Here is a 12,042-nt window from a genome sequence, read left to right on the forward strand (position 1 = left end):
GATCTCTATTCAAGGCCTTATACCCCTCTGCTATAGCTAGCCTAATCCATCTAGCTATGGTTACTTTTGAAGCTTTCTGTCCCCTGCGCTGTCCGGAAAAAAGGACAAAAAGGGAGTCTGAGATTCTGAATGGATTTGTTACTTTAAGGTATTCTAGAATACCCCTCCTCACATCCAATAAATGAAAACGTTCCTCTTTCTCATTTGCTGCATTTTGACAAAATGAAGGGAGGACAATATCTTGGGACCTATGGAAGCTAGATGCTACCTTTGGTAAGAACCCAGGGTCTGTCTTTAGTATGACTCTGTCTTCTAGGATCTGTAGAAAAGGTTCCCTGATGGAAAGGGCTTGGATTTCACTGACCCTACGGGCTGAAGTGATTGCCACCAGGAGTACTGTCTTAAATGTAATAAGCCTTAAGGAGGCCTCTGAGATAGGCTCAAAGGGTGACCCCAAGAAAGCTTTTAGTACAACTGCTAAATCCCAGGATGGGACTTTGGTGATTCTGACTGGCTTGCGTCTAGCGACTGCCTTACAGAATCTAGTGACAAAAGGATTTTCCTGTAAGCGTTCATCTAGGTACACACTTAAGGCAGCTATCTGTACCTTAATAGTACTTAGGGTTAAACCCTTGTTTACGCCTTCCTGTAAAAACTGTAGAATATTAGGCGTATTTATGTCACGGCTATTCAGCCAGCTATTAAATTTTTTCCAGACTTTTTTGTAAATAGCCCTCGTGACTGGTTTGCGACTCTGTAGTAAGGTCGCAATTACCTCATCTGTCAGGCCCTTACTCTTTAAGATTTCCTCTTCAGTAACCACGCTGAAAGCTTCAGTGTGGCGACCTGTGGATGGTAAAGAGGTCCCTGCGACAGGAGGTCCTGTCTGTAGGGAAGCCTTAGAGGCGGACAATCTGTCAATTGTAGCAACGTTGTGAACCATGGTCTCCTGGGCCAAAAAGGTGCTACTAGAATCAAACAGGTTTTCTCCTTGAGGAATCTTGCTAGGACCCTCGGAATGAGATGAAGAGGGGGAAATGCATACGCCAGACTGAAAGTCCATGGAGTTTGCAAGGCATCTACAGCCAGGGGCTGATCTCCTGGGTTTAGCGAGAAAAAATTTGGAACTTTTGCATTCTTTTTGTTCGCAAAAAGGTCTACCTCTGGTTTTCCCCAGTGAGTTGTTATGAGATTGAATGCCTCTGGGTGTAAGGACCATTCTTGGTTCGAAATCTTTTGTCGACTCAAGAAGTCCGCCGTGTTGTTCAGTTCCCCTTTCAGGTGAACTGCAGAAATAGATTCCAGATTGGCTTCTGCCCACTGGAAAATGCGTCTGGCTACCAACATCAAACGAGGACTTTTGGTACCTCCTTGTTTGTTTATGTATGCTACAGCCGTCGTATTGTCTGAACGGACCTGTAGATGGTGACCCTGTATTGTGGGGTGAAAAGCTAGAACAGCTCTCAGGATTGCTGTTAGCTCTTTCCAATTGGAAGAGAAACATTTCTCTTCCGGGGTCCACTTGTCCTGGATCCAGTTTGAGCCGAGGTGGGCTCCCCAGCCCCAACTGCTCGCATCCGTTGTTAGTGTTGAAGTGATAGGAAGGACCCAATGAACCCCTTTGTTTAGGTTCTCCCTGTCCTTCCACCACCAGAGGGAGCGTTTTATCTTTGAGGGGATCGATACCTCCTCCTCCAGATCTCTGCCCTTTAATTGTTCCAACAGAAATCCCTGAAGGTCTCTTTGGTGGAACCTGGCCCATTGTACGGCTGGAATGGCTGCCGTCATAAGACCTAAGACCGACATTACTTCCCTCACCGTACATTTGGGGCTGCATTGAAGAAAAGATATTCTCTGCCACAGATTCAAAATCTTTTCTTCCGGCAGTATAATTTTCTGATCTACAGACTTGATCCAGTAACCCAGATACAGGATCTCCTGTGTTGGGGTTGTCTTGGATTTCTCCTGACTGACAATCCACCCTAATCGACTCAGGTTGAGTTGAGTCAGTTCCAGATCCTGAGAAAGACGACTCTCTGAGTGTGCTGTTAGGAGCAGATCGTCTAGATAGGGGATAATTGAGACTGATTGAAGCCTCAGTGGAACTAAGGCCTCTCCGAGAACCTTGGTAAAGATTCTTGGGGAGGATGACAGACCGAAGGGGAGCGCTCTGCACTGAAAGTGGTAAACCTTTGTGTCTATCTGCACTGCCATCCGAAGGAATTTCTGGCATTCCTCCCTTATTGGAATATGCAGATAAGCATCCCTTAGATCCAGGGTCGCCATAAATATCTCTTTCTGCAGGAGATTCTTTATGGAATAAATGGACTCCATCCGGAATCTCTTGTAACGGATGGAGCGATTCAATGGTCGGAGGTTCATAATTAACCTGAATCTCCCGACGGCTTTTTTACCACAAAAATGTGCGAGTAAAAACCGTCTCCTTGTTCCTGAATAGGGACTGGTGTCAATACCTCTTGATCCACCATTTCCCCTATCAGTAAAGGTAAGGCCCTGGCCTTTTCTGAGTGACTTGGAAGCTTTGTCACCAGAAATTTGGAAGGAGGGCTGCTGTGGAATTCCAGCGCATGACCCCTTTTTATTATGTTTAAGACAAACTCGTTCGAGGTTGTCTCCTCCCATTGTGGAAGAAATTTGCTTAATCTTCCTCCCACAGGAACCCTGACGTCACTGGGGTTTGGGATCCTGATTGGGGTGGCTAAACAGTATGCCCCCTTTTCCTTTCCCTTTATGTCCCGACCAATGTTTTTTGGGGGTTGAACTCTTCTCTGATTTAGAGGGTTCCTTAAAGGGACGAAAAAATTTTCTTTGAAAATTTTTCTTTTTTGCGGGAAAGGTTTTCTTTTTATCCGCCGTCCTTTCTAAGGCGGAGTCTAATTCAGGCCCGAAGACTAAGTCTCCTGTAAAAGGGACGCTGCACAGGCGGGTTTTAGACGCCGTGTCTCCCCCCCAAGTTTTCATCCATATCGACCTCCTAGCTGCCACTGAAAGTGCTGCTGACTTGGCCGTAAATTTTACGGAGTCCGTGGAGGCGTCAGAGATGAAACTGGTGGCCTTAAAAAGCATAGGGAAGGATTTCAGAAGCTCCCCCCTAGGAGTGCCTGCTTTTAAATGTTCCTGTAGTTGTGATAACCAGAACTCCAGGTTTCTAGCTACACAAGAAGTGGCTAGAGCTGGTTTTAAGCCTGCCATAGAGGCATCCCAGGCCCTCTTTAAGACAATGTCTGTTCTCCTGTCCATGGGATCTTTCAGATGGCCCATATCCTCAAAGGCCAGATCAGCTTGTTTTGAGATTTTGGACAGAGGGGCGTCTAGTTTAGGATTTTTATTCCAGACCGCCTCTGGGCTCTCATCAAAAGGGAACCTTCTCTTAAGGGATTTAGGAAAGAAAACCTTTTTATCTGGTTTCGACCACTCCTTAAGGACAAGGTCAGAAAGCACCTTATGTATAGGGAAAACCCTTGCTTTCTTTTTTCCCAGAGCCTCATACATCATATCATGTCTGGATAACTGAGTTTCTTCCTCCTCAATTTCCAGCGTGTCATAGATAGCCCCCATTAGCTCATCTACTTCCTCAAGAGACAATCTATACTTTGAGGCTTTGGATGTTGCTTGATCCTCTTCCTGATCGGAATCAGTGTCAGAGGAATCGGGGCTAATCAACGTGGGGCTAGGCTCCCTGAACATACGGGGCTCCCCTGAGCTGGGTGTTGTAAAGCATGGTGAGGAGGAGACTGCAGTTGTTTTACTCGGAGGCAGCCGCAGCTGACCCCACGTCAGTGATTAACTCTCGGAGGGACTTAAAGGTCGACGCCATTTCCTCTTTAAAGGAGCCCAAAAATTTTGCCAAAGGGGAATCTGTCTCAGATTTAAGCAGGTTTGTAATGCATTGCTTGCATAGGGCTTTGTTAGAGCCAGAGGACAACCTATTCCCACAATTAGGGCACTTTTTGCGGCCTGCCTTGTCTTCCTTTGGTATCTCTTTAACCTGAAAATAAGAAGACAAAGGATTTTTAGCGCCAGCCCCCTGTCCCTCCTTAGAATCACCACTAACTGCACACAACCTAGACTGAGTAACCACCACCGTGGGGCACTACAGAACCCATCCTACAAACACCACCGCTCCACCAGAGTAATAGCATGCCCGGCAGCCTACCTGGGATTGGCTGGTGCCTGTCTCCGCCGGAGTGTCCTGGGGAATAGTCTCCATAGTCCCCCTCTGGCGCTCCGGATCCCGCCGCTAGTCCGGTATTGCTGGACGCTGGTCGGGCTTTACAGGCACAGCGCTGGCTCTCCCTCTCCCCCTTGTACCCTAGAGACCCGGAACCGGAAGTCTCGGCACACAGAGATGACGCGGTTCCGCCGGAAGTGAACGCTCGGCGTCTCCGACCCCCTGCAACGAGGAGGGAAGATGGAAGGTTCCACTCACCACTCCTGGGGGAAACCGGCGTCATTCTGCCCCTGGCCACCTCGGCACTGGAAGGAGGAGGGTAACGGATCTGCTCCGGTTCAGCTGGACGGTACCCGAGCCAAAGAAAAAAGGTATGGACCCAAACTGCAGCCATAAACCAGGACCCGGTCCCTTAGGCTTGCAGGTTCTCAGGCAGCCCCTGAGAGGGGCCTCCAGGTTCCTGGCAACATGTTCCTCCGACGGAGGAAACACAAATGACTGACCAGGGACCTGAGGGACCGCCTTTTGAACTGTCGCAATGTGTTTCCTGTGTCGATGGGAGGAGCTCCATCTCTCAAGGGCTGTCCTGGAAGAACACTTGGGAAAAAGAAGTTTGCGAGTGGAAAAAGAGGGTCCTTGCCTACAGCGTGGCTCCTTAGCCTTCCTAGCCTGTGGGAGTAGTATATTCTTACCACCTGTGGCATTTTTAATAATGTCATCCAAAGAGGCTCCAAAGAGCTGGTCGCCAAGGAAGGGAAGATCTGGAAGGGCTTTCTTGGATGCCTGGTTAGCAGACCAGCATTTTAACCAAATCAGGAGCCTCAGCACCACCGCTGACACTGAAGCCCTGGATAACAGAGGGAGGGTATCCAGGGCTGCATCACAAATGTACTTAAGGCCTTGCACTAGTTGGTCTGCTAGTTCCACGCAGACAGCAGAAGCATGGTCTCCCAATTCGCGGTGCAACATTTTTGCCCACTCAGTGTCTGCTACACAAGTGTGGATGCCAGTACTGGTCGCATGGTTGACCGCACAAACATAAACAAGGAACGAGCCACTGTCTCGGCCTTCCTGTCCGTGGGATCCTTAAATGCAGGAGTCCCCTCTACCGGGATCGTGGTTACTTTGTTTAACCTGGATACTGGGGGATCCACGACCGGAGGAGCCGACCACTTTTTGAGAAGGCTCTCCTCAAAGGGGCAAAGCACTGCCATGTATTTGGGGACTGAAAAGTGTCCAGGGGCACTGCGCATTCTGCGGGCGAATCTGTTGCAATTGCCTGGATTTCGGGGGAAGAAACACCAGTTTCTGAAGCTATGCTGACCCTATCCTGTCTGCCACCTGAAGGGGACTTAGGACAGTGATGGTCTCACCCTCCTTACTGCTGCTGGCTGAGGGGCTCTTTCCCGCAGGACTCACTACCCTGACAGATTCTGCGCTGTCCAGCAAGTAGTGCCAGTGTTCTGTCAGCTCCCAGGTGCAGAGGAATCCACTCTGTCATTCAAAGCTGCTGCTTATGGCACTGAAACCACTCTGCAATGTGCTCAGGCTAAAAAAAAATGGCCACCAAGCGTCCAGCATAAGGACATAAATCACTGGGAAAATGGCTGCCAGACTACAGGGACACATGCTGTCTCTAGTGAATGCAGAAAAAACGTGCTCAGGCTTTGAGAAAATGGCTGCCGGGTGTCCAGTATAAGGGTCAAAACCAAAAATGGCCCCTGAGAAACAGGAGAGCATGCTGTCCCTTGCCCATGACCAGCGCTGCAGAGATCACAGACACAGCCTCGTAGGCACCTCCAGGGAAATGAAAAAAAAAAAACACATCTCAGGGCGCAGCCCCCCACAGGTGAGAGCCCCCCCCCCCCCGGAGAGCCCCTGTACAGACAGACCACTCAGCAGCCACATGCAGCCTCCCCCACAAGAAGGGTGGAGGGAAGATAGGGACAGGGAGAGAAGAGAGGGAGGTGACGGACCCCCGAATCGACCTCCCAGGGAATGCCCAGCTTCTCAGCCCCACCGAAGCAGGGAGAGCTGTACTTACCAGTCCTGCAAAGCTGGGAGACATTCCATCAGACCCACTCTCTGGTCAGTACGGGGTGGCTGTTGGCGTCGGCATACTGTGACGCAGACATCAGTAGCCTGGTCATATATGCTCTCTGGAGCATAAAAGCTCACTGACCACCTCTGGAGCGGACGTATGTCGTGGCCGGCCTAGCGCGTAGCTGCTACTTGCACACGTTCGCTGGCCAGGCTGGGGAGACTACAAGGCTAAGTGTATCCAGCCTGTCAGTCAGCCGGCTGTTGATAGATCACAGGATCTTTCATCTGGCGCAAAAAGCAAAGCCTTTGCAGAAAAACACACGGACCGATGGGCCCGTCAGGGTTCCTAGGTCCTTCTCCTTCACTGGGCAAAATAAAACTGATGGCTGCATGGCAGGCTGGGGGGTTGTTACCTAAGGGACCGCCCTTGGGCGGAACTAAAAGTTCTGTTTTTTATAACATGTAATGCCTAGTTCTCTACTAAAGGTGGCGTAACAACCCAATGGCTAAGAGAGGAGCTGTGTCAGTCGGCGAATATAAGAGAAACTGTACTTGTGCCAACTTACAAATTCGACTTAAGAACAAACCTACCAACCCTATCTTGTTTATAACCCAGGAACTGCCTGTATAGAGTGCTAGCAAGCAATTCTTTTTTATGCCAATCAAAGCCCAGAGCAATGGCTGTACTTTTCCTTTGTATACCTTGTTTTGAACTGATCAACATTCCTCGATCTTTTGTTGTACTTTTTATTTCAAGATATGCCAAATATTTTCAATTGGTGAAAGGTCTGGACTGCAGACAGGCCAGTTAAGCACTCTTATACTACGAAGCCATACCGCTGTCATAAATGCAGTTTAGCATAGTCCTGCTGAAATACACAATGCCTATCTGAAAAGACATTGGAATTTATTGAAGGCAAATCCACTTTGCACAGCAAGTACACTTGGAAGTACAGTCATTAAAGATCTGAGGGGGACATGCAAGGAAAATAAACAGCATTTTTGCTTGTACATGATTGGATGATAAAATCAGCAGAGCTTCCCCTCAGATTCACTGTGCACTGGCAGTGCAGAGTGGATTTGCCTTTAGTAAATAAACCACATTGTCTTGATGGGAGCATACGTTACTTTAAAACCTGGATACCGTATATACTCGAGTATAGGCCGACCCGAATATAAGCCGAGGCCCCCAATTTACCCCCAAAAAAACTGGCAAACTTATTGACTCGTGTATAAGCCGAGGGTGAGACATGCCTGTCCATCCCTGTGTGTGTGTCCGTCCATCCCTGTGTGTCCGTCCATCCCTGTGTGTCCGTCCATCCCTGTGTGTCCGTCCATCCCTGTGTGTCCGTCCATCCATCCCTGTGTGTGTGTGTGTGTGTCCATCCATCCATCCATCCCTGTGTGTGTGTGTCTCCATCCATCCATCCATCCATCCCTGTGTGTGTGTGTGTCTCCATCCATCCATCCATCCCTGTGTGTGTGTGTGTCTCCATCCATCCATCCATCCCTGTGTGTGTGTGTGTGTGTGTGTGTGTGTGTGTGTGTGTGTGTGTGTGTGTGTGTGTGTGTGTGTGTGTGTGTGTGTGTGTGTCCAGCCTACCTTTGTCCCGAGCCTCCGTCCCGTGCCTTGCCTCCTTGCCTCCGTCCCGTGCCGTGATTTGCCTCCTTGCATCCGTCCCGTGTCGTGCCGTGCCTTGCCGCCGCCGTCCCGTCCCGTCCCGTGCCGTGCCTTCCCTTGCCTCCGTCCCGTGCCCTCTTCGTCGGCGGCCATTGTAAAGTTCAAAAGCTGCGCCGCCGCCTTCGCCTGTGATAGGCGGAACACTGAATTTCCCAGCAGCCTGTGTTCCGCCTATCACAGACGTCGTATCATCCTCGTCCGTAGTACGAGGATGATACGATGTCCGTGATAGGCGGAACACAGGCTGCTGGGAAATTCAGTGTTCCGCCTATCACAGGCGAAGGCGGAGCCGGAGGCGCGGCTTTTGAATAGAATGGCCGCTGTCTGTCTGCTCGACACGCTGATCGAGCGGGCAGACAGCGATGACTCGAGTATAAGCCGAGGGGGGCACTTTCAGCCTCAAAAAAGAGGCTGAAAATCTCGGCTTATACTCGAGTATATACGGTATATCTTTCAGCATTAATTGTCTGACCACAGAACAGTTTTCACTTTGCAACAGACCATTTTAAATGAGCTTTGGCCCAGAGAAGATGGCGCCATTTCTGGATATGGTTGCTTCTTTGCATCATAGAGCATACACTTGCATTTTTGGATGGCACAGCAAACTGTGCTCACAGACAGTGATTTTTAGAAGCATTTCTGAACCCATGCAGTTATGTCCATCACAGAATCATGCCTGTATTTAATGCAGTGCCATCTGAGGGCCTGAAGATTGCCAGCCAATATTTTGTTTTGGCTTGGTCTACAGAAATTTCTTCATCTACCCTATATGAACTGTAGATGATATATTTAAAGTCTTTACAATTTTACGTTGAGGAACATTTTTCTGGAATTGTTCTTTAAATGCAGCTTTTTGGATTGAAGAACCTCTGCCCACCTGAGACATTTTGACTCCATAATATGCTTTTTTTTATACCCAAGGTTACTGACCTGTTGCCAATTAATCAAGTTAGTTACAAAAGTACCACTTATGGGCAGTACTACACAGGTCCATCCATCAGTTTTTCGGATGGTCCAAGTATCTCCATGGACAAGCGTGTGTAAAAAGACTTGTAGAGGATCCGTTTACACCTGGCCACCCATAGAGCAGCGCGGGCTTTGTCCGTGTCTGCTGTGCAGAAACTGAGCAAATCAGATTATTCCCAGTGTGAAAGGGGTCTTACTTTGCCAAAAAAAAAATTTTTATATATATATATATATATATATATATATATATATATATAAATGAGATAGAGAGAGAATAAATATATATATATATATAAAAATGAGATAGAGATATATATATTATATATATATATATTTTTTTTTAAGCTGATACAATTGATACATTTGATAGGTATTCTATTGTGACTAAAATATGGGTTTAAGAGATTTGAAAATCATTGCATTCTGTTTTTATGTAAAATGTTACACCTACCTGTTCTGCTCCCAGAGCTGGCAATCTTTTCTGTATTTGGGAGATACCACTGTCTAAAGAATCTTTTGCACCCTACACTTTGCTGGGAGGGTGGGATGCCTGGGATCCCCACTGCACTCTGCGGTTTCAACCAGTGACCTTTCACTAAAAGGACAGAGATAAATGTCAAGGCTGTCAGGTGGAACCACAGCGCGCAGCAGAGAAACAGGTATCCGGAACACCCAGAAGGGTCTCTGAGGATTTTTTTTTTTACCAGCGGTTATCAGCAGCATGGGCACAGTGATAGGCAAGTACTGTACTAAATTTTTTTTTTTTTCCATGAATCTTTCTAAAACATTTGTATTCCTGGCTTACGAATATGGCTCTCGACAAACTGACGATAATATAATCTGAAACTGTCAAGACGACACTTTAGTTGGATGTCACAGAAAATTAAATAGACATGGTGGAGAGTCTCTACAACAGCGTGAAACCTACTGAAAGCGGCAGTTTTTATCTTTAGTGTGTTTCCTGTATAATTTCTATATCGGATAGAGTGCATGGCACAAATATATACAATAGTTCAAGGAAAAAAATAAAAAAAGTTTTATTCCTAGCAATCGGCAGGTTACTGTCATACAGAAACAAGGTATTGGTTACTGAAAAGATATTTCAAAGGGTACATATTAATATGCACAGAAAATCACCCATTTAAATACAGATGAATTTGTACAAACAGATTAAAAAATGCATCATTTAAATGTGTCACATTATGTAGTTACCATAGCAATATGACATCTATGCACAACTTTCTATTTTAAAATACTCATATTCCAGATGACAGGGCTGTTTTCCTGTCAAGATTTTTTTTCTCTTTTTAAACACACAAAACAAAGCTTTCTTGAATTGTATGCTGGGTAAATTTGTTGCAAAGAAAGACAATATGTAAACTTATGGATGAACTTGAAGAAATTATGCACTTGTTAATTGAATTGTTTAATACAAATGTTAAAAGCATCTTTAGATTCATCTCTCTAGACATAGGAAGCCATATAATTGGAGAGAAAACCTACTGATGGTAACAGTTTACAGCAAAACATATTTTTTTTCAAATCCATGTGAACTTTATGTATACATCTTTTTCTAGGTTAAGGCTTTACAGATTTTTGTATGCATTAGTTAATTTATTGCATTCTGTGCATTAAGATTAATAAGCCTGTGTGCAGCAGCCCCCCCCCCCCACCCCAGCCCCTCTAATACTTACCTGAGCCCCATCTAGATCCAGTAGGAGTATCTCGGCTGCCTAGGACTCCCCTCCTCATAAGCTGAGACAGCAGTGTGGCACCATTGCCTCTCGCTGCTGTTAATCAAAGTCAATCAGCCAATAAGGAGACAAATAAGGTGGGGCCTGGTCATAGCTCCATGTCAGGGAGCTGTGGCTCAGCTTAGGTGCCCCCCATAGCAAACTGATTGCTGTGGGGGCATTCAAAAAGGGGGTTGGGGCCAGGAGTAACGAAGAGGGACCCAAGAAGAGCAGGAACAGGGCTGCTCTGTGCAAAACCACTGCACAGAGCAGGCAAGAATAAACAGGTTTCTTTTTAACAAAAAAATAATAATTTATCACTTTAAATTTGCAAACAATCATCCTTCCCCCAAATTTGCTTTCTCGTTTATAAAAAGCAGTGTTATCCTTGTTACAACAGAAATAGACACATTAATTACTTTAATAGGATAATCAAGTTACCGTAACACTTACATGTTTTTTCTTTTTCTGGTTTCTGCTTCTTTTTCCCTGCATTTTGGGATTTCTTCTTCTGCTTTGCTGCTTTTTCCTTTTCATCATCACTGTAATCCAATGCCTACAGAAAATAAAACTGGCTGCATAAAAAAAATCTTTTTTTTTTTTTAACGTCATCACAGATAGACATCCAAAACACACAGGAAAGGGTACGCTTTAGGCCGATGAGTGGAAACAACAAGGAGGGTAACTTTCAGAGAACACACAATTTCTAACTTTGATTATGTGGGCCAACGATTAAATTACCTATGGCGTTGTCCATTTGTGAGTGGCAAATTGAATTACCAGTAATTTGGCGATCAACTGTTTAAAACTGGGCTTCATCTGTTGACAAGAAGTCTAAAGGCCGTACACACGCATTTCGTCCGAACGATCCGACGATTTTCGGATCATTCGTATGGTGCTTTCGACAGGCAATTCTGATTTTTCGGCCCGACAAAAGCTGGATGTGCAGATTCTAAAATTTGTCATATGTGAACTCAACATCTAAAATTTTGTTTAATTAGTATGGTTTTCGTCCCCAAAAAAATCATGAGAGCAAGACTACGCATGCTCAGAAACGAAAGAACACATACAAAACTATTTAACACATTATGTCACTTCTGAAGTTGTATTCTGTTGTAAGAGAATTTTCGTATGGCGAGTAACCTCTTCGCTTGACATGGGAGACCAGCATGCAACCAGAAAAACGGGTGAGTGTACGAGGCTTTAGGACAAGTTTAGAAGAAATGGACTAAGAGTGAACCACAATCCAGGAAAAGCTGGTTTTAAAGGTTGCAATTGCCTGAAAATTGAATATTGTCAGAATTAAAGTCTTCAATGATCAACATGTCACACATCTCCAAGACTTCTTATTGGGAAGAATCCACCTTTGCTTGTTTTTACTTATCGTAAGCTCTTTGACTTGAGTTTGGTGGGCTATAGGATATATC

At 46.0% G+C, this 12,042-nt stretch overlaps 1 protein-coding gene across 2 annotated transcripts in view; it reads right to left on the reverse strand.

The window, feature by feature from the left end:
• The window catches only part of NAF1 (nuclear assembly factor 1 ribonucleoprotein), a 129,897-nt gene that overhangs the window by 5,642 nt on the left and 112,213 nt on the right, over window positions 1-12,042 (reverse strand). For both annotated transcript variants that reach the window (XM_077477145.1, XM_077477146.1), the window contains exon 8: window positions 11,069-11,171. In XM_077477145.1, coding sequence (XP_077333271.1) covers window positions 11,069-11,171 — 103 coding nt within the window. The remainder of the gene's footprint in view (window positions 1-11,068; window positions 11,172-12,042) is intronic.

The sequence above is a fragment of the Lithobates pipiens genome, unplaced genomic scaffold, assembly GCF_037356315.1.
Source record: "Lithobates pipiens isolate NorthernLeopardFrog02 unplaced genomic scaffold, aLitPip1_a1.2 Scaffold_13, whole genome shotgun sequence".
Lineage (NCBI taxonomy): Eukaryota > Metazoa > Chordata > Amphibia > Anura > Ranidae > Lithobates > Lithobates pipiens.